General features: G+C 42.3%; 2 protein-coding genes across 18 annotated transcripts in view; both read left to right on the forward strand.

The window, feature by feature from the left end:
• LOC148872179 (uncharacterized) overlaps positions 1-26859 on the forward strand; it is a 55685-nt gene that overhangs the window by 27303 nt on the left and 1523 nt on the right. For 2 of the 7 annotated variants that reach the window (XM_088971222.1, XM_088971219.1), the window contains 2 exons: positions 181-369; positions 453-716. In XM_088971222.1, coding sequence (XP_088827348.1) covers positions 181-369; positions 453-517 — 254 coding nt within the window. In that variant the 3' untranslated portion in view covers positions 518-716. Of the gene's footprint in view, positions 1-180; positions 375-452; positions 717-26859 lie in introns of those variants that run through there. The other 5 variants (XM_088971221.1, XM_088971218.1, XR_016107533.1 and 2 more) reach the window with 4 other exon arrangements.
• LOC148872180 (uncharacterized) overlaps positions 1592-26859 on the forward strand; it is a 28279-nt gene continuing 3011 nt past the window's right edge. For 4 of the 11 annotated variants that reach the window (XR_016107527.1, XR_016107526.1, XM_088971214.1 and 1 more), the window contains exon 1: positions 1601-2305. Coding sequence is in view for 4 of the 11 variants with exons in the window: in XM_088971214.1 (XP_088827340.1) it covers positions 1990-2305 (316 nt within the window). In the remaining 7 variants the exon portion in view is untranslated. Of the gene's footprint in view, positions 2306-5143; positions 5709-5793; positions 6508-7585; positions 7605-26399; positions 26548-26660; positions 26780-26859 lie in introns of those variants that run through there. The other 7 variants (XR_016107531.1, XR_016107530.1, XM_088971217.1 and 4 more) reach the window with 5 other exon arrangements.

Below are 26859 nucleotides of genomic sequence, written 5' to 3' on the forward strand. Positions count from 1 at the left end.
ATATTTATGAATGGATCAAATTTAAACAAATGAAGAGGACCATAACTCTTTAACTTCATAAATACAAGAGATTTCTGATCGAACATAATTGGAACCATCTCCACCAAATGATTGGATCTTTTCTGTTATTTTTTACTTTTTTTATGTGAATAAATCTATTAATACTTAAGGCATATATAGGCGAAATACAAATTTTGCTAACCGAAGGAAGAATGCGCTTAACTGAATTACGTCGCTACGCTCGGTGTACAACTCATCCCCCAATACAATCTATAACTATGGAAAATTGTATTGGGGATCAACAGATTGGACAAGAAGTAGGTATTAAAAATGGTGGTATATCTTCACAGATAGAAGGGATGGTTGGAGGTAAGGTACGCTCTTAGCTAGTTTATCTTATCTATGATATTTTTCTACTTAGGATACTACTAATTTTACTTTTTCTTTTGTAGAAAATGTTAATGCTATTAATGCAGCGAACAACATTGGAGATGAGATTCAAACATGTGCATCATGATGGAAAGATCTTCATGGTTCATTAAGAGGATATTTTGATTCAATTTCTCGCAGGCTTTTAGTTAAGGTTCTAACCCTCAATGAGAGCATTAATTTGATCAATTAAGAAATTGCTTGGTAGATTGTAAATTGCATAATCTTTTTATATGGTAAACAATGTAAATTGCATAAGAAGTTGAAAAAGGGTGTCTGTTGCTGCAGCTTTGGTTTTGTTTTGTTTTAGTTGGGGGGTTTATTCTTTATGTATTCTTTTTAATCGTTAGTCTGATCAATTGACCGATTTAATCGTTAGTCGAAGCTGGGCATTCTGGCCAATCTTGATCTCTCTATATAAATAGACAACATTTGCATATAGTTTGGTAGTTTTATGGGTGCATGCTGATGAATCACTCATTAACCCCACCGCGAAGAGGGAGAGAGAGTAGTGTGGTGGGCCAGTTTGGATTTCTAAGAAAAACCGGTGTTTTCAGCTGGAGTACTCGGATGGTTGGATTAATGACATGGTCATAATCCTGGTTCTGACTTGCCGTTAGGGCTGCAATTGATATCCATTTACCTGAGTTTGAATCCGTTTAAGAGAGATTCAAATTTCATCAGTTTGAAATTAGATCGAATCTGGATCAATGCGTTATTTTTAACCTGTCATTGACCCAGTTGGTGGGATGAATCCATAGCGTTATTTTAAACCTGTCATTGATCCAGTTGGTTGGATAGGTGATCCATTGATTCCATTCACAATTATAATTCGGGCTTTATCTTTCATTGATCCAGTTGGTCGGGTAGATGATCCATTAACAATTCCAATTCCGTCTTTCTTAAACCTAAAGAAATCATTGACTTGATCAAAGATTTTGACCTTGATGGAAGGACCATCAATCCGATTGACCCATTCATCACAGGTTGACACGTTGACCCAGATGGCCGAATTACTTACCAGAGGGAAAAAGGGATTCAATGTCCGGGTCGGGTTTTCTAATTTGAGACAAAATTAGCGTTCTCCTGGAACCGGGTCAAACGGTCGGATCTCCCGAGACGGCGATTGGTTGAGATTCTTGAGAAACTGGAAACGTCAGTTGATCAGTGCGCTTTTCCAAATCCTGTACCTGCGCGCAATCAGATGGAAAGTCTAATGAACACTTTCTTCTTCATCTGTATCGATGAAAACACTTCTATCAGTCGTTTCTTAATGCTCATCTTAGATTCCATTTTAAACGAGCAATAGACGAAAGAACACGTTATGTAGATGCTGTGAGAGAGATAAAGAAAGAGAATTACATGCCATTATCATCTTACTATATCCTCTTTCATCCGCGTTGGTTTTCTGTACCCTAATTCTTCTAGTTCGTTATTCCTTCTGACCGTGATTACGTTTATCATCGTCCCCATGGAATTTTCTGCAATTAGGGTTTGTCTGGCAGAGCTAGCCCGAGTTTCATGACCCTCTCCATTCCCAAGCCCTAGAATTTTCCGGCCATGGAGGGCTCTGTGGAGGATTTCGGGGCAGCTGATTCATGTGAAATTGCGGATCGAGAAGAAAGCATCTACAGGTTGATGATCTCCTTCCAGGAGAATTCGACGACGGCACCACCTGTGGAGTTCGCCGATGATTCTGCAGTACCTCCTTTTCCTACTTCTACTGCTTCTTCCGTCTCGTCGTTTTCTGCTTCTGCTTCTTCTTCTTCTTCGTCTGTTGGGTCTGAGAAGATTCGAGAGGTTTCTGACAATGTTATCAATCAGGATGATCAGTTCCTCAAGGAAGCTATGCAGATTCCTGGAGAGCAGCTATCGGGTAAGTCTTCTGTCTATTATCTGATTTTTAGGGTTAAGCCCCAGTCATTGTTTAAGAACCTTCTTGATTTTGTTGGTTTCCTGTTCTATATAAGGATTGGGAATCTGGGATTTATATGATGTAACATGTATGATTCCTGTTGCTGCCTAGGATGGGCTAGGGGCAACACTGTCAATTCGCTTCCTAGCCGAGGTGTGGCCAAGTAGTCCGAGGCTTGGGTTGGCTGAGTGGTGGTAGGTCCGTCTTGCGAGGAGCAAATGAGAGAGAACGTCAAAGGCCTCGGGTGAAGATCTGAGGCAGAGACTCCCATAGTCAAGTTAGTTCGAGTGCAATACCAGGTGGATGAGGCCTGAGGTGGGAACACTCAGACGAGGCCACAAGGAAATTGGAGAGTTCTCAAAGTTCTTGGGTCTAGATTCCAGGTGTTTACCTTGAGGGGGTTGCCCCCTATTTATGCTTGAGGCTGCTAGGAGGTAGGTGGGCTCGGACGGTCAGGATGTTGTCCTTTCTTAGGAAGCACATCCATCTGAGGCCGCCGCGTGCAGTTGCACCATTGGCTCCGAGTCGCGTGACGACCTCTGCTTTGTGCGCCCTTATTGGATCCGTTCTGAGCGCCGCTGCCTGCCACATGCGCCTGCTACTAGTTAGGGTAAGGTGTGCTTACATCATTTGCCCCTCTCCCGAGGCCATGGAGGGGGTCCGATCTATGGACCTCGGACGTCGTTGGGCCTTCTTGATGAGGGCTTTGGCTTCACCTAAGGAGAATATCTTGCCTTCAATGGGGAGCGCCGGGAAGCTTCCTATATCGAAGGCCTCGGCTTGTTGGAGATGGACTTGGTGCTGCCTTCAAGTGTCCTTCGCTTCCCAGAGCCTTTGCTTCCAAGAGACCTCGGCATTCCTTTTTTCCTTAGAGCCTTCTAGACCTTGTCTTCTCTAGGTAAAAGCTTCTCTGCCACAATGTCTTGCTCAGACTCCGACCCTAAGTGTTACGAGCTCCCAGACCTTTCAGGGGCTAGTTCCTACCGGTCCCCATCACTAGCTAGTGACAATGGAGGCTCCTCGAGAGTCGAGGTCCCTATGCCGAGGCCCGAGGTCGAGGTGTTGAGTTAGAGGGCTGCCTCCATAGGTGCTGAGAGCAGCCGAAGGGGCGATGAATCTCCTCATGAGAGTGTTGGATCAACGAGGCCACCAGAGGACGAGGGATCCCCTAGTGTTTTAAAAGTGAAAGGCACAAGGCGAGGCGTGTGCCTTTTTGAGGTAAGGCGCACAATTTAAAAAAAAAGCTAAAAAATAAAAAAAGTCAAAAAATTCAAAAAATGCCAAAAAATTCAAAATCAAAAAATTATAAAACATAATATTAATAAAAATATAAACTTAAATTTTAAAATAAATGTTTTAAAAAACCTATTATCTAAAATTAAAATACATAAACATAATATGTAAAGCATATTCAGATGAGAATTTAAAAATGAAATCAAACATATAAAACATTTTCAAGCATATAAAACCCATAATCTCTTTTTTCTCAATTAGATCAAGTAGCTAATGTGACATATTGCATTCCTAATTCTATGAGCCACCTTTGTGCCACACCCCTCGAGACAAGCCCGAACAAGTCCATGTTAGAGTCTTAAGTTCTGAGTTTTCACACAAAAAATAATGATTTTATAGTTTTAATTGCTTTTAAGAAGATATTTTATTAGGATGAATGAATGGACAACATTACCAAATAGGGGGTTCTCGAGGGGCGTGGCACGGGGGTCCGGGATAGCCGCTAGACTCAAAAAAAGGAAAAGCGTCAAATTTTTAAAAGGCGCACACCTGGGCTAAGGCGCAAGACGCACTAGGCGCACGCTTGGGCTAAGGCGCAAGACACACTAGGCGCATGCCTGGGCTAAGGTGCAAGATGCACTAGGCACACTAGGCGTGCGCCTTTTGAATGGGTCGCGCCTACGACCTGGGCGAGGCGCCTACCCTAAAATGCGCCTCACCTGTGCGCCTAGGCGTGCCTTTTAAATCACTAGGATCCCCTGCGGTGGTTGGAGGGGAGGAAATCCCTAAGCCTAGCCTGAGGACGGTGGTTGAATATGCTGCCCGAGGGGTGACGATCGATTGTCTCCCTCACTCGGAGTTAGATAATACCCTTGACTTCAAGCAGGTGTAGACCTTGGGTAGGAAGTACTACATACCTCGATCTTACAGGCTTAGGGTCCTTGACATCGGTGATCGGCCGTGAACACTGGAGGAGGGGGAGATCTGTGTTTACCAGCACTTCTTGGAGTTTGGCCTTAGATTTCCCCTCCATCCTCTCATCCCCGAGCTGTTGAGGTGGTACGACATATCAATTAGCCAATTAGCCCCCAATGCCCTTAGGACTATCCTTGCCATGCTGGTGGTGGCTCGGCTTCGGGACGTGGAGTTGACCCAAAAGATCTTCCGTGCCATGTTCGTGCCGAGGCCACATCCTATTGAGGCGGGTATATACTACTTTCAACCTCGGAGAGGCCGGCCTGTAGACAACCCTTCGTCTGTACACAACTGGAAGAGCAAGTTCTTCGTTTCTTGTCCCGAGGGTTGGCCGCTTAGGTCGGCCTGGGGGAGATGCACTTAACTGTCGAGAAGTCCAAGCCTTTACTTTGGGACGATGAAGTCGATGTGATGACCCACATTCTCGTGTTGGGGACGATTCGACCCAAGCCCCTAGTGGAGGAGAAGCTCCCTTTAGTTTTCGTTGGGCTCAACCCTGCATGCCTCGGTAGGAGTCCTGCTGTCGGCTTTTAACATGTCGGTCTTTCACTTTTTCTTGAAAGTATTGACTCTCATATTGCCTTCTTGTAGAGATGCCGATTGACGCAAAGAGGTTACTGCTAGATAGGGCCCAAACCAAGAAGAAAGCACCGGGTGAGGGTCAGTCGGGTAGGCAGACACTGAGAGGGGCTGCTCCTGCCGAGAGGATGCCCTGGCCTTATGCTCCAACTGGCGCGGGGGCCAACCGAGGTAAGAGGCCAGGCGAAGGGAGCCGACAACATGAAACTGGCCAGAAGAGGCCAGCTGATGCACCTCAACCTCCTCTGGGAAAGAGGTTGGTGCACAAGGACCACCCAGTCAAGGGTAGTTTGCGATGGAGAGAGGCCGTTGTTGTGCCGAGGGGGCTTCCGACCAAAGGGCCCGCGACGAGGCCTTCTTTTGCTCCCCCTTCTTCCTTAGGGCCACTAGAAGAAGGGGAGTTGGTTACACAGCGAATGTTTCGCCCCAGTGGCCCGTCCGAGAGGGGGATTCCCTTGATACCGTGAGGGTCAGGAGAGCACTAATTAAGGGAGTGATCCCTCAGGGGGATTGACTGGCCATGATGAATGGGGGCCCCCTCAAACTCTGGGACCACGGCTTCGACCATTTGGTCGAGGTATGCTCTTCTTCTATCGTCGCTCCTTTTGTGTGTTGTCTTTCTTTTTGGCTTTATCTTGCTGATGGGGGTATTTCTACTGCAGGTCTGTCGGTACTACGTCGTCTTGGGTGACCAAGTCGGGCTCCTCCTTGATCGTTTAAAGAAAGTCGAGGAGAAGAATGAGTAGCTCGCGGTGCAGGTCGCCGAGGCCGAGAGTAGTTGGGACACCTCCGTCTCGGTTGCAAACGACGGGAGGGAGGTCTGGAAGATGTTGGACGAGGACCTCAAGGCAGAAAAGGCCTGGACTGCCGAGCTTCAGGAGGCCTTGAAAAAATCAGAGCTCGAGTGCGTTCGCTTTGACGAGGCCTCGATGGCGGCTTAGGCGAGGGGAACGGAGGCTGAGTAGGAGGTGAAGGATGCCGTCACCATCTGGAAGATGCTGGAGGAGTACTAGCGTTGTCTTGCTGACTACGAGGCCGACTCCTATCTGTGGAGAGAATCGAGGACACCAAGCTCGAAGTGCTGAGGCTGATGCCCAACTTCCCAGTGGACGAGTTGAAGGTTCCCTCAGATGTTGAAACTCTTTCTCCTGAGGGCCCCATTGCTCCTACTATCGAGGTCCTTGTTGCTCCTGCAGCCGCCCAGGACTCTACTACTTTTGCTGCCGAGGGTGGTGCATAGGCAGCTCTTTTGTTCTTTTTGCTGTCTCTTTCTTATAGTTTTGTTTATCTTTTTTGTAAAGGGCCGAACCTTCCCATCCAAGGCCTTATTTTTGTAAGATCTGAAAGAGAACACTTACTGAATTATACTTTTTGCATATCTTGTGCCTTTGTTGCTTCTCTCTCTTTCTCTTTCTCTCTTTTGTATATGAGGGTCTATGCCCCCTTCCAGGAGGTCACAAGTAGCAAAAGGTCATCATCCGAGGTGGCTTGCCATTTAGTTGCTCGCCTAGGAAGTTGACTTTAAGGAGATCGGCCGAGGTCAAGCTAAGGCGTCGAGGTGATCGGGGCCCCTTACCTCTTTGGGAGGAAAGGGAGGTGAAGTCCTTAGCTCTCTTGGTTTGCTTTTCACCTTCATAAGGTGCTGGCTAGAGGAGATCGGGGGGAGCGGCCAAGGTGTCAGGGCTGCTTCCCTCCTGAGCTTTGCCTCGCTAATTAATTAAGCACAGGGTTGTGCTTAGTATTCATGGCTGTTTTGTCTTTGGTTGGGATGTTGGGGTATCTCATCGGGCTACCTAAACAACACTGTGGAAGGCAATACGTGGTGTCCTCCCCAAGTTCCTTCAATTTGTAAGGTATGATACTTGCTCTAGAAATTTGGTTCTTTTTTGGGAAGACACTTGGGTGGGTAATCAACCTCTAAAAGACCTATTTCCTTCTCTGTATGCCCTTTCCCTTTATAAAAAGGAGGTTATCTCTGTCTTTCTTCCCCCTCCAGTTTTACCTTTATCCTTGAACTAGGACTTTGGTTTTCGTAGGGGCTTAAGGGAGGAGGAGCTTGCTTGTGTTACTGAACTTCTATCCATTCTAGAGAGTGTTTGCTTGGACCCCTCTTCTCCTGATAAAAGGGTGTGGACTCCTAGCCCAAGAGGTTCTTTCACTTGTGCATCCTTCTTCAAATCCCTTTCTTTGATTACTTCTTTTGAGTCTTTCCCAGTGAAAGAAGTTTGGACAAAGCTTGCGCCCCCCAAACAAACATTCTAGAGAGTGTTTTCTGCTGGGAAGTGTACCTTGGTAAGATTACTACTTTGGAGCACTTTGATTAAAAAAAACTTTGGAGAACTTACAAAAGAAAAAGCTTTTTATTTGTTTGTCCCCAAACTAGTGTGTATGTATTTGTTTGTCCCCAAACTTACAAAAACTTTGGGACTGGATGTTTGTTTTGTTTGGATGTAGGTGGAATCATCCAGCGGAGGTAAAATCATTATTCTCACCAACTACCTTTGCTTGCCCAACAAAAAGAGGAAGGAGTACGTGGAGATGTTTTAGAGCAACCACCCTATGGACAATTTGGGAAGAAAGAAATGCTAGAATTTTCTAAGATAAAGAGAGGTCCTTTACAGAAGTGAAGAAATGTATCCTAACCAGGACTATCCATTGGCTGAAATCTTTGGCTTCTTTCAGCTCTTTTTCATTTTATGACATTTGGAAAATTGGGCCACAGTTGCACACACTTCGGTTAGAAAAACCAGAGCCACTACAGTTTGGGTAACTCCCCCAGAAGGGTTTTTTAAATTGACTTTTGACAGAAGCAGCCAGGGTAACCCAGGACTGTCTGGCATTGGAGGAGTATTGAGGAATGAAAATGGCAACATCATATCCTTATTCTCAGGCCTGATAGGGATAGGGGACTCTACAAGATCTGAGATATTGGCTGCAGTACAGTGAATTAAGATTGCTAATCAACTAGGAGTGGAGAACCTATTGATTGAAGGGGATTCTAAGGTGATTGTGCGCTGGCTGTCAAATCCAGACCAGTTAAAAAAAAAAAAAAAACAGTCCCATCACCAAGTTGTATAAACTGTTCACAATCTGAAATTTAATAAAATACATGTTTACTGATAAAAAAAGCAAGAGGTTGTGAAAAGAACTAGCTTTAGAAGCTGTTCCAAATCAGTACTACATTTGAGCCCAAAACATTTGTGTTCTATGTACCCCTTGCTTGGCTAAGCTATCTGCTAAGTTATTAGCAGTCATCCTCACCCATTTCACATGGATTAACTTGTCCTGTGACAGCCATTTGAATTTTCTGAATTCATTCCTCAAATGCCATGCCACCCCTCCCCTTTAACCAGCCACTTAACCACAGTTTTTAGAATCTCCCTCAATAATCAGCCTATTAATACCCAGTTATTTTGCCTTCTCAACCTCAAAAACTGCAGCCAAAAACTCTGATCTTGCCACATCACCCTGCTCCACAGGGCCAGAGTATAAAGCAATTATGTTCCCCTCTTCATCCCTAATGGCTCCTCCAATACTTGAGGGGCCTGGGTTACCCAAATGGCTCTCATCAAAATTCAGTTTCTTCCTACCATTTATTGGAGGAGACCAAACCTCAATAGATCTTTGTTTTGTAGTTCAGGATGCAACAATGATACCCCAAGCTCTGAAGAAATCTTCAATTTTGAAATCCGAAAACAGCTTCAAACTTTTTTCCCAATGAGCTACTTTCAATGCTATAATTTCAACCAAGGCTTCCTTACTTCGTTCCTTCTTTTCAAAAATTCCTGCATTTCTTTCCTCCCACACAGTCCAAATTAGTACTGCTCTAGTGCATCTCCACAAGGTCCTACCCCTCTTTTTTGTACAGCTAATGCTAGTAGGGCTAAACAAACCCTCCGACCTATCAGGAGAAGACCAATTACATCCAAAGATAGAAGTAAACCAACCACAAAGAAAGCTAATAAACGGGCAACAGATAAGAAGACGAAACACAGTTTCACCATTCAACTTGCGAAGAACACACCAGTTGGGGAACAAACACCAATTTGGTCTCTTCCTTTGAAGTGGATCAAAGGTGTTAATGCTTCCAATAAACACTTCCCAACAGAAGGTGCTAATTGTAAGGGGAATGGGAGAAGAGCAGATTTCCTTGACTGGGAAAGAATAGGAAGATTTCTTCTCATAATTAAACACAAAGTGATTGACACTACATTGAGCCATCTCAAAGTTCTTTAACACCTCACTAAATCTACCAAACTAAGCATGCGGAAGTTGTCTTTCTCAACTTACACACCTTACTATACTCCTTGTGAGCAACAAACCCTAGTGGTTGCTCCATATAGACCTCTTCAACTAAATCATTATGTAAAAGGCATTTTTGATGTCATGTTGAAAGAGTAGCTTTAGTGTATTGGTAATGTAAGTAAAAAGAACTTGCCTCTTTTGAGTAAGCAGCTTTGGAGCTTCCTATTGGACAATGAAATGCTATGGCATAAAGTTGTGATTAGTATTCATGGACTATCAAGGAATGATTGGGATGCCAATATTTTGCACAAAGCTAACTTGGTTTCACCATGGAAAGCTATTCCTATTATCCTTAATTTCTTAATCATGTATTGTTTGGCCTTTGGTAATAGGATTAGGTTCTAGGAGGATATCTGGATTGGGGAGTCTCCTTTGAAAGATGTGTTTCCTTCTTTGTTCATTCTCTCCAACCTTAAAAGAAAGACTTGTGTCTGAGTTCTTTCAGTTTTATCCTTTATCTTCAGGGCTGAATTCAAATTTGGGCTTAACAAGGAATCATGTATTGTTTGGCCTTTGGTAATAGGGTTAGGTTCTAGGAGGATATCTGGATTGGGGAGTCTCCTTTGAAAGATGTGTTTCCTTCTTTGTTCATTCTCTCCAACCTTAAAAGAAAGACTTGTGTCTGAGTTCTTTCAGTTTTATCCTTTATCTTCAGGGCTGAATTCAAATTTGGGCTTAACAAGGAATCTTAGAGAGTCTAAAATTTCTTTTGTGTCTTAACTCGTTGAAACTTTTGGATAATTTAGTTTTTGATGACATGTGTCTGAGTTCTTTCAGTTTTATCCTTTATCTTCAGGGCTGAATTCAAATTTGGGCTTAACAAGGAATCTTAGAGAGTCTAAAATTTCTTTTGTGTCTTAACTCGTTGAAACTTTTGGATAATTTAGTTTTTGATGACACAGTAAGGGATAGTCGGGTATAGTCACTACCTCTTCTTCTTCCTTTCCTATGAAAGAAGTTTGGTGTGTCTCTATCTCCCCAGAAGTTGGTGCTTTTTACTGGGAAGTTTTTCATAGCTGCATTAATACTTGGGGCTTGCTACAAAAGAAAAGACCAAAATTGGTTCTTGTTCCATTATTGGTGCATCTTGTGCATGTTGAATGGTGAGATTGCTTTCTATCTCTTAATTTCATATCTTTTTGTTTGTTGTATTTGGGGATGGTTCTCTCTTTTTGGTTGCAGGTGGAACCCTCTCGTTGGTTTGGACAGGATGTTTTGCCCGTCGTTTTTGAGAAGAACAAAGAGAAGTGGCAAAACTATGTGGCGATGTGCAAGGGCTGCAAAGGGAGATGAATCAATAGGGAGTGATTGGATGTTCGAGTTTTAATTTGGGTTAGAAGGGAATCTAGTTACAATTGAAGATAGAAAGCTGATGGAGGTTGCATAAAGTGATAAAGTGGTGAAATTAATTGAAGTGGGCCCAAATTTGGATTGAACCAGCTTGAGTGGTCCAACTAATTTGCTGGGTCCAGTGCAGGGAGCACATGTTCACTTAAAAAAGCATGTGGGCCAGGAGTGTTTATAGATGGTTAAGGCAATGTGTTGTCATTCCTAATTGTTTTCTTTCCATCCAGGAAAGGGCTTTGGGGTGTTCTCATCCTTGGCAACCTTCCCAAAATAATGGTACAAGGTTTGCAGAGAGTGCTGAGTTGGTGATTGTTGAAGGTGTGAAGAGCATTAGTGTCTTTTGAGACATCAATCATTTTAGAACATGGTATTGTCAACCCTTTGGATTGGTGTGACGAGGCTGAAGATAGAGAGCAGGCGAAAGAATCAGAGAAAGGAAAGTATAAGGGAAGACCAAGTAGTTGTCTCAGGGGTTTCCCAATAAGATAAAGATAAGGATCTTGAGTTTGGGGGAGGTATCTTGCAGTTAAGGGAAGGAGGTTTAAAGAAGGATACAGAGGAAATCATTGGGGGGCTAGAAAGATCTGAGATGGTGCTTAAGGAGGGAAATTTAATTGTGCTGCTTGATATCTAAGGAAAAGACCTGGAGCTTCAGAGGGAAAAGCAAGGGGTGAGCCTGAAGGTTTTGAAAGCAGAAAGATGGGGGGAGAAGAAAAGGACACAGTAGGTATTTGTTCAAAGATTTTAAAAGGAAAAGAAATTACAGAACATGTTCAGCTTTAGAGAAGAGTAAGAATGCAGTGGTAGAAGACAAGGTGGAAAAGAGAAGAAAATGAAGGTGATTCAAGCGATGAAAAGATTACATTGGATTAAACCCATGTAATTGAAAAATCAGTTGATTTGGAAATGGTTGTGAATATAGAAGTTGAAATATGCAAATCGTATCTTTAGGTTTACTTGTCCTAGGGGGTGAGGGTTGTGTTAGGAAGATGTTCAAAGAGTTGGAAGAGAAATATCCTATGCTGGTTAAGGAAAATGATGTAGGCCATGAAGAAAAGTACTCAATTTGAGAAGCAAGTCAATATGATTAAAGATCATCTGTCTTGGCTGTAGCTGTTAGGAAGAAGAATGAGGTTTCCGTTACAAGCCAATTTTTTGAGAAGAGTTTGGTGTTAGAATTGGAAAGAATCAACAAGGAACTTGAGGATGTGAAGAAGCTTAAGAAGACCTCTCTTGCAGTTAGTAGATTTAGAATGAAGAGGAAACACCGAGATGCTCTTAGTTCAATTGCCTTTTCTAGATTGAAAGGGGCTCTATTTAGGATTTGGCCGAACAGGAAGTTTTGAATCCTAGTAGGATTTGGCCAAACAAGGCAATCTCCAATTAAGGGTGAACCAGTGGGTCAACCAGGGGGGCATCTAGCTTAAGTTGTCACGTGAGCGCCCATATTAGCACTCATAAGCCTGCAGAAATGTGTGGGCCCATTTTCTAGAAGGAAATGATCCAGTTAATTTGTTTCCACTTGGCCCATCTGTCAAATTGGCAAATGGGCCAAGTCTAGAAGGCCCATCAGCCTTAAAGGCACATGATCACTTAAGTAGTCACATGCCAAAGGGCCTCCTTTCAATAGACACTAACTGTGGTCTATCTTCTTCCTCAAGCCCTGCGAATCAGACCATCGCAATCCCCGAAGTGTTAGACGCAATCAGTTAGAAATGGAGAAGGAAGACAACTCCAAGGAGGAGGATTTTCTTCAAAGTCTAACACAGACGACGCAATCAGCCTTGGTAGTGTCGATCTGCAGCTGTCAATGTCGATTTTAGAGGATGAAAGCTTTCACACAGACTTGCTTTTCTTATTAGATGATGCCTTGGTGAAGGGATGGAATATCCATTCACATGGACGCCCAAGTCTTGCGGAAGGGACTGGGCGAATTTCAAAAATTTCTCCCATCTTTGCAGGGAATCGAATTCCCTATTTTAGAAAAACATATTTTTCAAGGATCAATCTTGAACCATGAACCAAACCAGATCTGAACCAAAAGGAGTAGGAGGGAGGATGTACCTGATACGGAGAATTAGAATCTCCCAATGAAGGTGTTCACATCCAAGGAAGGATCCAAAGACTGCTCCCACTGAAGATGGCGCAGTGCAGGATGGAGCAGAATCAGCAATGTTCTTCCAAAAGAACTTGACCCTTCGCAAGAATCAACAGGATGGCTTGTGAATACAGCTCCAATCAATCTTTTCCCAAAAGATTGGTATCAAGATCAAATCTTGATTACTCCTGTAGAGAGTAGGAGATCGAACTACTGGAGGTGGCGGCTGCAGGAAGGAGGCGGCAAGAGAGTATTCGCAGGGTGCAGAATTCTCTCTTCTTGTGATTTCAGCTCTGAAGAGAATTGAACATCAATCTCTAAAGGCTGCCGCCCCCTCCTCCTTTTATAGATTTAAAGGGATCAGCTCCTAATCCCATTAGGAGCTGCTGATCCAAATTATATTTGGATTAGAAGTCCCTTTAAGTGATAAGGAAGAACCCTTATCTTATCTGCAGATCAGATCAGCCATCTCCTAATCTAATTAGGAGGCTTCCAGATCTAAGTGGATAGGGTCTTGGCCCAATCCTATCAGCTGATCCATCTCAGAATTCGCCCCCTTGAATTGACTGATCAAATCAACCCAGTTCGAAATGGGCTTAAGGCACATTTAAGGTTATGTACTCACATAGCCTTCCAAACTGCTGCTCACTTGGGCTTCCTTGTATGGCATGGGACCCAAACATTGATCTACACATCAACCACATGGGTTCAGCCCAGCCTTTGTTACAAGGCCTAGCCGAATACACTGTTATGGACAGTGCACCCCCTGAAACCCATCTTATGGGCTCTATGGGCCCAACACTTACCCTAAGTGGTCCCTGGGCCAAGCCACCTTGTAACACCCAGGGACTGTGGGCAGATGCAAGATTAGCCCATCAGGTATTATCCTCAATGGTCTTACACTTAACCTCTCAGCCCATAATGATCAAACACTGCCCGACAAGGGAGGACCTCTCCCTCGACTGCAAGGAACAATGTTGCACTCTCTGCTTACATGGATCCCGGGAATTAAAACCTTTTGCAAATCATTTCGAAACCATAACATATATATGTATATCTTTATATAAATATATTTTGCAAAACAAAATCTCAACAATTGAAATCGGCTGCCGGTAGTCTTGGTTTCCATCAGAGAGAGTGCATCCCTGATCATTACATTTGTCCGACAAAGGGGCTGATCCTGTCACTATGATCACCCACTCAGATGAATTCTCGGACTGTCCACATACCCAGGTTTTGACCCCCGCTAAGGATCTCACTGATTGGTACATCAAAGACAGCCCAATCCGACACCTAGTGTAGTATCATAATCGAGTCTAGGGGTCAGGTGTAACTTTCCAGTTTTGCCCATCTATCTCCAAGGTTCAGGGCAATACTGGAAATCTGGTCCGGTTCAAAGGTTCTATTAATCCTACATTGCATGTGCTTCGGGTCTCACCCTGGTAGCTGAGACAAGCCACCCCAACAATTGGCAGCACACCAGTGTCAGCCTTGGCAGGACAAATCTCCCTAGACTTACCCCAATGGCTGTGAACATTCTAAATTAACACAAGTCTCATTAAGTGTCCAGTTTAAGGGTATTACACAGAAACACACCACTGGAACATGAATCAAATGTGTACTTTATTCATTTACAATAAATTCATAATGTACATATTTCTGATTGAAGCTAAGGGCATACAACTGTCTAACACTTGGGCCCATCAAAAGATGTCTAGGAGGAAGTTTTACAAACTCTTACGTCACCAAAGTTGGCGGTAAATCCAGCAGAGCCTACAAAGGAAACACAGGGGACACTTAACCCCGAGCCTATTCCCTTTTCAACAGAGCAACACACTCTCTTCATTGAATCAGAGGAACATGAATCTTTCTGTTCACAGAACATAAATTCAGCGGTTAGGGGACAAAATGCTAAGGTGGATTTGGATGTTACAATTAACACAACTTTAATAGAACCAAATACACTTCCACTTTCTCCTCAGACACAAGGTTTGGCGGCAGCCCCTGATTACATTTCTGGGACTTTAGAACCTTCGTCCTTGACCCATATATGGTATAGGTATGTTTGTTCATTTGGGTTTTGGTACTGATGTGGGTTTTGTGCTTGAAACAGGTATCTCGGCTTCTCAAACGGAAAGAACAACTTTTAGAGGGGAAGGTGTGGGCATAGCTAATGGTTGTGTTGAAAAGGAGAGAGAGATTCAGTTGAGAAAAAAGCAAGAGGAGGAGTTAGAGAGAATTTGGAATCTAATATGTGCTCTTCTTAAGGAATACACACAAAGGGAGGGGTTGAGTGTGGTTTCTAAGAATGTTGACAAAAACTATGAAAAGGAGGGGGGAGAGCTACTCTTGAAAAAATTGCAGGAGGAAGAATTAAAGAGGATATAGGGGCAAATTTGTGAACTATTGGAGGAGTACAAGATCACAGAGGATTGAGGAAAACACATATGAGAATCGAAACCCAAAAAACTGTCCAAGCACCCGGGGAGTGGGAAATAACACAAAGAAAAAGAAAAGAACTGAAGTAAAGAGGCTGATTTCAGATATAGAAGGGGACATTTGAGTTTAGTGGCGGAAGGGGAAGAAGAAAGACTCCCAAGTAGGAACCTTTAACCTTAGTTGGGCTCTAAAATTTTGTTTCCCATGAAAATCATCAGTTGGAATATGAGGGGCTTAGGGAGCGCAAGGAAAAGGAGGTTAATTAAAGATCCGCTCAGAAGGAATAGGCCTGATATAGTGATGTTACAGGAGACCAAATTAGTCGATTTTGACAAAAATGGGCCAGAAGTAGTCAAGAGGAATAAGTTGGGCCATTGCATCCTCTTGGGGGGCTTCAGGGGGTATTGTCACATTGGGTTGAAGAGGATGTTGTAGAGGCAGAGGAGGAGTTAATAGGAAACTTTTTGGTGTCTGTAAAGTTCAAGTCGGTGAACGATGGTTTCGTTTGGGTGTTGACCAATGTATGGCCCTAATATCTATAGAGAGGAATGAATTTTGGGAAGAGTTATATGGAATCCAAGGGCTATGGGAGGGTCCTTGGTGTTTGGGTGGCGATTTTAATGTATTACGCTTTGTTAATGAGACAAATAACCCCCAACAGCTCATTACAACTAGTATGAGAAAATTTTATGATTTTATTAATTGTAGTGAGCTTAAGGAGCTTCCTCTTGTGCAGGGCCTTTTTACTTGGTCTAACTTCCAAGAAAGCCCAACTTGCTCGAAGCTTGATAGATTCCTTTTTAACGAAAGTTGGGAAAATCATTGGAGAGACTTGCTATCCAAAGATCTACCTAGAGTTACCTCCGACCATTGTCCCACTGAGCTAGGTCAAGAGCCATTTAGGGTGGACCCAAACCCTTTAGATTCGAAAATATGTGGCTGACACACCCAGATTTTGTATGAAAGATTGAGGAATGGTGGAATCAAGATATGAGTGGGGTGAAGTGGAAAGGGGTAAGGTTTCATAAGAAGTTGAAAAGCCTAAGGGGGAATTTAAGAGAATGGAATAGGGACCTTTTCGGGAGAATAGAGGAACAAAAATCCAATCTGACGACCCAAATAGAGGACCTGGATGAGAAGGAATCTCAACGAACCATGAATACTCAAGAAAGAGAATTAAGGTGGTGGAAGTTGAAAAAGGAATTAGAGGAGGTTCTTTTGCAAGAAGAGATATCTTGGAGGCAAAAATCTAGGCATCAATGGATAAAGGAAGGGGACAGGAATACCAAATTTTTTCATGAGATGGCCAATGGAAGAAGAAGGAAAAACTTGGTGACTAAACTTGAAGTGGATGGTGTGGAGTTGGAGTTGGCTGGGTTGGATTGGCCTACACTGTCTGAAGAGATGAAATTGTGGTTGGAAAGGAGTTTTGAGGAGGAGGAAATACGACAAACAGTTTTTTCAATGGATAGATCCAAGGCACCAGGGCCAGATGGCTTTACTATGGCTTTCTTTCAAGACTGTTGGAAAATAATTAAAGGAAGAAGAAGGTGGCGACAACTTGGGTTCAGAAAGATTTTCGATCATAATCTCCTCTTACTCCCTTAATTCTATTTCATTAAGTTAAACTTTAGTAATTTACAGAGAAGCCCCTAGTTGAGCAGAAAATTAAAAAGACATAACATAAGAAAGAATAAAGCCCAGATTAAGGCCCATTACAGCAAAGAACATAAAAGATAAAAAAGGATAAACAGCTTATGGGGCCATTCGGCCCATCTTCTCTATACTCTCCTCAAGCTGAGCATAGATGTCAATCATGCCAAGCTTGCCAGTATCATGCTGAAGTTTAGCCTTGGGAATGCCCTTGGTGAGGAAATCAACTGTCCTTCAGAGGTGATGAAAGGTAGACACACTTCTCCAGAAGCCACTCTTTCTCGAATGAAGTGTTTGTCAACTTCAATATGCTTAGTTCTGTCATGTTGCACTGGGTTGTGAGCAATGTTGATGGCGGCCTGATTATCACATTATAACATCATTGGCTTATTATGCTCAATACCCAGTTCCTCCATCAAGGATATAAGCCACAATAGTTCAGAAACTCTATGGGCCATGGCTCTGTATTCTGCTTCGGCTGAAGATCGAGCTGATTGTTTCTTGCTTCTCCAAGAGACAATATTACCTGCCACCAAGCTACAGTACCCAAAGGTAGATCTTCTGTCATCAATGTTTCCGGCCTAGTCAGCATTTGTGTAGGCTTCAAGTTTCATATGGCCATGCTTAGCAAATAGAATTCCCTTTCCAAGGGAGCCCTTCAAATAACACAAAATCCGCTCTGCTGCTGCCATGTGAGTATCCCTGGGACCATGCATGAACTGACTGATGCAATTGAGAGCATATGCAATGTCTGGCCGAGTCATGCATGGATAAAGAAATTTTCCAAGTAATCTCTGGAAGACTCCCTTATCTTCTAACAATATTCCATCTGAAGCAGAGAGTTTATGGCTCATATCGATAGGAGTAGCAACTAGTCTAACACCCATCTTCCCTGTTTTAGAGACAAAATCAAGAACATACTTTCTCTTAGATATAAGGATCCCATCCTTGGATCTAGCAACTTATATGCCAAGAAAATATTTCAATTCCCCTAGATCTTTGATCTCAAACTCTGTATGAAGGAAAGATTTGAGATCATTAATCCCTGAGACATCATTACCAGTCTCAACAATATCATCAACATACACAATCAGGTAAACGGCCAAGGATCCTCTCCTTTTCACAAAGAGGGTAAGATCAGACTGTGTTTGTACATAGCCAAAGCTAACAAGGGCAGCCCTTAACCTTTCAAACCATGCTCTAGGGGACTGTTTGAGTTCATAAAGAGACTTCTTCAGCCTGCAGACCTTTCCTTTCATATCTGTTTCATACATCCCTGGAGGAAGAGACATATAGACCTCCTCATGTAACTCTTCATTCAGAAATGCATTCTTTACATCCAGTTGATAAAGTGGCCAATCTGAGTGTGCAGCCAAAGATAACAGAACTCTCACAGTAAGTCATCTTGGCAACAGGGGCAAAGGTGTCCAGATAATCAATCCCATATGTCTGTGTATAGCCTTTTGCAACTAGCCTAGCCTTGTACCTTTCAATGGTGCCATCAGCATGATATTTGATAGTAAAAACCCACTTACAGCCTACTGGATCCTTCCCTTCAGGCAAATCAACCACTTCCCAAGTGTCATTCTGCTCTCATAGCATCCCTCCATTCTGGAATATTAAGAGCTTTTGACACAGACCTGGGAATTGGGTTAGAAGCAACAGAAGAAAGGTAGGCAAAATATGAAGGAGAGAGCAAACTATAAGAAAGGTGTTTGGAAATGCAATGTGCAATACACTTCCTTTTTCCTTTCCTAATAGCAATGGAGATATCAAGGTCTAGGAAGGATGGCTCCAAAGGGGCTGTAACAGTACCTGTTGTCTCATCTGTAACCGGAAGTGCATGAGGCTCATGTGTTGTAGGGGAAAGAATCTGCTCATTTCTGGTTCTCTGCCAGTGGTACAACCTGGGATTAAAAAGAGGGCGATGAGGTAAATGAGGAGGAATAGGAACATTGGAATGAGAGTGAAGTGACTGATCCTCTCTTGACTCATTTGAAGGAGGAAGAGACTCAACAAAAGACTCAACTGGGACAGGATAAGGAAGAACAAACACCTGTGACAAATCCTCCCCCTTTGGACAATGTCTCTCCAGAGAAGAACCATAAAAGGAAGAAAGCTCATCAAAGGTGACATCCATTGAGACACACCGAGTGCTAGTCTTTGGATTAAAGCAACAGTAACCCTTCTGTGTGGAGGAATAACCAAGGAAGATACACTTGTGGGCTTTTGGTTCAAATTTATGTCTCTGCACACTTGGGATATGTACATAACAAGTGCAGCCAAAGACACGAAGAGGAATAGGAAAAAGATCCTTGTCCGAATGAAGAAGACTGAAGGGAGACTTAAACCCTAAAACCCTGGATGACATACGGTTTATAAGGTAGGTAGCAGTGAGAACAACATCACCCTAAAATTTTGTAGGGACATGTGAGGCAAATATAATACTTATTGCAACTTCAACAATATGTCTATTTTTTCTTTCAACAACTCCGTTCTGTTAACCCCTAAATCAGTGAGATAGCAAGTCAGGTATTTCTCAAAATATTCTTTTTTCATTGTCGGATCTGAAAATTTTAATTCTGGTATCAAACTGGGTTAGGACAAATTCATGGAATTGCCTCACAAGTCTGGGAACTTCATCACGGGACTTCATAAAAAATATCCAAGTGAACCGAGAAAAGTCATCAATGAGCAAGATAAAATATTTGTAGCCACCCATAGGAGGTATGTGGTAAGGCTCCCACACATCAGAGTGCACAATATTAAAAGGAGAAGAAGATCTTTTATTACTCAGAGGATAACTGTTTCTACAATGTTTTGATAGTTCACAAGACTCACAATGAAGATTGGACAAACTAATTCCCTTAAATAGTTTTGGGAATAAATGACTTAATGTAGAAAAAGAAAGATGACCCAAACGAAAATGACATAACATGACTTGATTGATGGACTCTGTAATTGTAGACCCAAAAGCAGTTTTTCCAGGTTGCTCATGGCACTGTCCAGGAGTATCCAACAGATATATTCCCTTCGCCTCACGGCCACTCCCAATCACCTTCTGAGACTCAAGATCCTAAAAAACACAGTAGGAAGGGAAGAATGTTACACAACAGTTTAATGACTTAGTTAGGCTACTTACAGATAACAAGTTTGTATTTAGTCTGGGTACATGAAGAGCAGAAGGAAGAACCAAGGAGTTTGTAGCCTTGATGGTTCCCTTGCCGGAGATAGGGGCAAGAGAGCCATCGGCTAGGGTGATTTTCTCATGTCCAGGAAGTAAATCATATGAAACAAACAAAGTAGAAAGGCTGGTTATATGATCAGAAGCACCAGAATCAATAATCCAAGGGATCCTATGATTACCTGAAATGGTTGCATGATTGGCAGAAGCCCGTATACCTAAATGAGCAAATGCAGAAGAGATTGAATTTCATGGAGGGTTGGAAGAAGAGGTCACACCCTCTAGGTGACTGATCATCCTCCCAAGCTTTTCATATTCTGCTTTCATAGTTGCTAACTTCTCACTAGCCGTCATCTCTTCAGTTTGGTATCTGTCACTATCTGGACTAGCAGCAACATTGGCACTCCCTGCCTTTATATTATCAGACTTCTTCTGAAACCGAAGTGGTAGGAGCTTAGGATGCAATTTTCAGCACTTGTCTTTAGTGTGTTTTGGCTTTTTATAGTACTCACAGATAATCTCTTTCTTCCTTGAGCTACTTGGAGCCCCTGCAACCCCCTTGGGTTTCACTCCCATATTAGCAAAGTGATCATTTAGACGAGCCCCTTGGACCTGGACAAGTCTTCTGCTTTCTTCACTACTTACCAAGGCATATGCTTGAGAAAGTGAGACATTATCCTTGGATAAAATATTTTGCTTTGTAATGTCGTACTCTGGATTTAACCCTGTCAAGAACTCAAACACCCTGTTTCTCTCAACTAGTTTTTTGTAGGTCTCAGCATCATTAGTGGTGTCCTAGGCTACAACTTCTATCAAATCTATTTCTTGCCGTAAAGACTTTAGTGTTGAGAAGTATACAGCTAATGGTTTCTCCCCCTGTCTCAAATTCTTCACATCACTTCTCAACTTGTAAACCCTGGCCACATTTAATTTTTGGGAATAGGTTTCAGCAACACTATCCCAAATTTTCTTTTATGAATTCATCCACAAATAGTGCTGACTAATCAGTGGTTGCATTGAATTCACAAGCCATCCAATAACAGTATAATTTTTTTGCATCCACTTTTCATATGATGGATCATCTTCCGGAGGCACTTTTTTGTTCCCAGAGATAAAATCCCATTTGCCTCTACTACAAATATGAATTTTTACTGATTGTGACCAAGCCAGAAAATTAGTTCCATCCAGCTTGACTGTGGTCATAGCTAGTAGAGAGTCTACAGAGGCTCCCGGAACTTGTCCAGATTCAGTAATATGCTTGTTTTCAAAGTCTGCGGAGTTCATCTTCTTAAATACTTCAAAAAATGATTTCAAACAACTTCGAATAACAACAAATGAAGACAAAACAAAAACTGTGTTGTGAGCCAACCTCTATGCAGCCATATCAGTAACCTGCGTCACACTTGGAAGCTGGGAGAAACAGAGAAAACTCAGTCGCTCCTTGTAGACTTCACAAAACACCAATCCACTTGATTCGATCTTCAAGAAGAAGAATGAGAAGGCCTTCAGTCACTGAGCGCCCAGGTCAAAATCTTTGTGGGGCCCGCAATCAGATTTCTCCAAAAAATTAGGGTTTCAGGCAACACACTTGAATCAATCAAAAGGACGACAAAACCAGTCCCCTTCTCTCCAGAAAACACTAACAACTGGGCTGAAGTAGGTTTCTTTAACTATTCATACGATTCAGTTCTCCATCACACTGTGTATGGGAAAAAAAGGTGAAAAAAAGGGAAAAACGAGCCTGCTCTTATACCAAGAAGAAAAACATCCTTTTGAGAAGAAATGACCGTTTAGAAAGTTGCAAAAATTCAAAAGAAAGTAGCAGAAATCAGAGTTCAAGAGGAGAGAAGAAGAAGAAAAAGAAGGTGGCGGCAACTTGGGTTCAGAGAGAGAGATTTTCGAACATAATCTCTTCTCTTACTCCCTTAATTCTATTTCATTAAGTTAAACTTTAGTAATTTACAGAGAAGCCTCTAGTTGGGCAGAAAATTAAAAAGACATAACATAAGAAAGAATAAAGCCCAGATTAAGGCCCATTACTGCAAAGAACATAAAAGATAAAAAAGGATAAATAGCCTATGGGCCATTCGGCCCATCTTCTCTACAAAGGAGACTTGTTAGAAGTTTTCAAAGAATTTGAGGAACAGTTTATCATTAGCCATGGAGTAAATGCCACTTTCCTAGCCCTGGTCCCAAAGAAGAAAGAGGCCAAACATCCCAAAGATTTTAGGCCAATCAGCTTGATAACAACCATGTATAAGATACTGTTAAAGGTCTTATCTTTGAGGATCAAAAAGGCTCTTCCTCGCATCATAAGTCAAGCTCAAGGTGCTTTTGTTCATGGTAGACAAATAGTTGACCAAATTTTAACAGCAAATGAAAGTGTGGAAGAGATGAGAAGATTGGGTAGGCAATGTTTTGTTTGCAAATTGGATCTTGAAAAGGCCTATGATTTAGTGGATTGGAGTTTTCTACTAGAGGTGCTCAGAAAGTGTGGTTTTGGGGATAGATGTTGCAAGTGGATAGATGGTTGTCTGACGTCTTGCCATTACTCAATTTTAGTAAATGGAGTATTAAAGGATTTTTTCCCTGCATGTAGGGGCTTGAGACAAGGTGATCCATTGTCCTCTTTCCTTTTCACATTGGTTGTTGATGTTTTTAGTAGACTTTTGTCAAAAGCAGACACAGTTGGATTGATAAGAGGATGGAGATTAGGAAGAAATCAAGTTCCAGTTACCCACCTTCAGTTTGCAGATGATATCATAATCTTTTGTGAGGGATGTGATTTGTTGAGGGCAAGAAATCTAAGAAATCTAATAACCCTCTTTGAGAATGTCTCAAACCTGAACTAAATCTTGAGAAGAGTTGTGTGGTGGGGCTAAATGTGGAGGGAAGGGAGTTGGAGTCTATTGCTGCCTGCTCAGAATGCCCTATTTCTGCTTGTACCTTGACCTTCTAGGACTTCCCCTAGGTGCAAATCCAAAGGAAAGTAGGTTTTGGATCCCGGTCGTAGAGAAGTTTGAAAAAAGGCCAGTGACCTAGAAAAGAACTATATCTCTCTTGGGGGTAGAATAACTTTGATTAGGGCCACACTCGGAAACTTACCCATCTACTTATCTGCTTTCATGATACCTATTAGGGAAGCCAAGAAGATAGAAAAGTTGATGAGGGATTTTTTGTGGGAACCAGGTGCAGAGAAAAAGGATCATTTGATTAGATGGGAGGTGGTGAGTCGAAGCAAGGAACAAGGGGGCTTAGGGTTAGGGAACCTAGTAAATAAGAATGAAGCTCTTTTGGCAAGTGGTTATGGAGGTGGCCTCTGGAAGAGAGAGATTGCGGCATGAGGTGGTGGCTAGTATCCATGGCTGTTCTGAATCTGGTTGGGATGCCGGGATATCTCAACAAGCCATACTCACTACACCTTGGAAGGCGATTTTTGGCATCCCCCCAAAATTTCTCAAGTTTGTAAGGTATGATGTCTACAATGGTAATTCTGTGCTTTTTAGGGAAGATGCTTGGGTGGGCAACCAACCATTAAAAGACCTCTATCCCTCCCTTTTTTCTATTTCCCTCTATAAAAAGGAGCCTGTTTTGAGGTTTCTTTCTCCCCCCATTCTCCCATTGCCTCTTAATTGGGACTTTGTGTTCCGTAGAGGGTTGAGGGATGAGGAATCAGTTTTTGTCTCTGAGCTCTTACTTTTACTTGATTCTGTTTGTTTGGACCCTCCTAAACCAGATAGAAGAATTTGGTCTTTGACCTCGAATGGCTCCTTCTCTTGTTCTTCCTTCTTTAAGTCCCTTTGCTCTACCCCTTCCCCTTTGTTGTTCCCAGTTAAAGAAGTCTGGTCAAGGCCAATTCCATATAAAATTGTTGGTTTTTGTTGAGAAGTGTATCATGGTAAAATTAATACTATGGACAATGTACAAAAAAAGAGACCTTTTTCATGCTTGTCCCCCAGTTGGTGCATTTTATGTAAAGTGTAGAATGAGGACTGTTATCACCTATTGATTTCTTGCTCTTTTATAGTAAATATTTGGAATTGGGTTTTTATGCTATTTGGGTACAAGTGGAACCTGCCTCCTGAAGTAAATCTACTTTTTGATCTGTCTTTTTTTGGTTGGCCAACAAAGAGAGGGAAGGTAATGTGGAAATGTATTAGGGCAGCCCTCTTATGGACCATTTGGGAGGAAAGAAATGCCAGAATTTTCTAGGAGGAGAGAAGCATTGCTGAAATAAGGGATTGTATACTGACAAGGGCAATCCTTTGGCTAAAAACTACTGATCTCTTTGTGGATTACTCTAGTGATGACCTTCGAAGGAGTTGGGCAGCAGTGGCCTCCACATCATCCAAGAAAAATAGAACACAAGCAGTTTGGTTACCCCCTCCGGAAGGAGTTGTGAAATTGAACTGTGATGGGAGCAGTCAAGGCAATCCAGGACCTTCGGGTATAGGAGGGATCTTGAGGAATAAGGACGACAACATTCTGTCCTTATTCTCAGGTCCATTGGGTTATGGAGACTCTACAAGGGCTGAGATATTAGCTGTGGTACAAGGACTACAGATTTCCAACCAACTTGGAGTGACTAATTTGATAGTTGAAGGAGACTCTAAGGTGATAGTGGGATGGATGTCGGACCCAGAAACTGTTGTTTGGGGATATAGGGACATCATCAAAAAAGTCAAATGGCTTACGAGCACCATGTCAGTTAGCTTTTAATGGGTTAGTAGATCGGCAAATGCTTTGGCAGATTCTTTAGCTAAACAAGGGGCTTCAAGAGGTTCTCTGTTTTTGGCTAATTTGTAACTGCAATCTGAAAAGAGTTGGATTTGGAACCACCTTTAAGGGGAGGTAACACCTCGTGCCTCCTCTTAGGGTGCTTCATGCTTGTACTATTTCTATCTCTATTTAATAAAATACCATTCATTCATAAAAAAAAAAAAAGTAGAGAACTCCCAGTTTGGCTTTTTTGGTGGTTGGTGGCTTGTCTGCTTCATTGGCACTTATTGGGTTTTCAGGCTTCTGATTGTTTTTTCTTAAATTGGGTTCTTTTGGGTAAAAATATTGGGTTTGGGTATTATCTGGAGTTTTCTGTCATGAGGTTTACATGCTTAGGGTCAGTTTGTTTGGTTGTGGTTGTTTGTGCCTCTTGTTATTGTTATTTTCCCTGGGATAATTGCCAAGAAGGGGTGGGTAGGGTCTGGAGTTTCTCTTTCGGGTGATCTCTGGTCACTTGTATCAGTTTCTTCTTCTTTTAATAAATTTTATTTTATCAACAAAAAAAATCATAGGGTCCCAAAAGGTGCAGGCTTTAGGTTTACCTCCTAATGGGAGACCAAGGTAAATAGTTTTCAAGGCGTCTAGGTGATTCTGGGCGACACTGGGTTGCCTAGTCGCCTAGGCTGGACCAAATGTTTGTGGTATCAAGCACCATGAATGCACTGCAAAAACACCCAGTGTGTAATGGTCCATTTTTTCTTATGAAGGGTTATACATGGAGTCATGAATCAATGTACTTGGGAAAGATTGAAATGCCTTGAGATTGTGGAGCTAAACTGCCTAACCTCTAATTGAAGTCAATGCTTAGGTTTGTTTATGTTTCACACCTCAAGAGGCACATATCTTTGGGAGAATGACGGTTCAGCTCAGGGTCAGAATTTCTAGGCCTAAAGTACAGTTAGGGTAGGTGCCAGGTCAGAATTGATGCCAATTCACGGGCGGGCTTTGGTGTACAGAGTGGGGTTTTTTGGCATTTTGAATGTTTAGCTCTGCAGTTGAATTCAGAAATCTGCATTGGGCCTGTCCGTACTTTTCTGCATATCTTTTGCCTCATAGCCCAATTTTCACCTGTATTATTAGTAGTGTTAAGTGTAAACTCGGTTATCAATTTGAAGAGTTAGGCCCTGTTTGGCATGCATTCAGAGAATCATTTCTGGTGATTCTTCTGATTCTCTGGATGATTCCCTTGCAAAATCTAGCGATTCTGCTAAATGAACTTTTTCACTTAGGATGAGAATTTCTCATCCCGTTATTTTCTGTTACATCCTTTAAGTAAAACGAACATGTATGGTCAAAGCACATGTGAGAGAAAGGGCATACTAGTAATTTCTCACAAAAACATAATCGGACTCAAAAAACCCGAGCACCCTTCATTCTTTCATCGTTCTTCGTTGTTTCTCTGGTTGACATCTCTCCTGTTCAACGGCACAAAGAATCTTCTCAGTTGGTGATTGATCTCTCAGGTACGATGATTGTCCTTCATTTTCAATATCAGAAAAGCCCTTTTGTCCCTACAGAGTCTACAGACCATTCATCCAAAAACAGAGAGTGATGTCTTCTTCTTTTGCAGCAGCATATACCCACACCCCAACTCACCTTGCCGGTAAATAGGTAAGTTTATACGGTCTCTTCTCCCGTGGTTATGATATGCAATCTTCTCTGTTTTTTTTTTTTTTTTTTTCCATTTTTGTTACCCCCTCTAACGAACTCTGGATTTTGAACAGGTTTGAAATCCAATTTTGGACCTGAAAAACTTGAGGCTCTGAGTTATGGAATTTCTGGTCTTGTGTTGAAAAGCGATATAGCTTTGCTGATATAGTAGTTATTCTTAGTTTGAAAAACAAAAGCATACATTGTAAGCAAGTTACCACATTTGGTTTAACGTATAACAGTATAAGTGAGTTCCCTTTCAGTTCCTTTCTG

Source organism: Nelumbo lutea, chromosome 2 (assembly GCF_056320005.1).
Source record: "Nelumbo lutea isolate HS-2025 chromosome 2, American lotus-T2T, whole genome shotgun sequence".
Lineage (NCBI taxonomy): Eukaryota > Viridiplantae > Streptophyta > Magnoliopsida > Proteales > Nelumbonaceae > Nelumbo > Nelumbo lutea.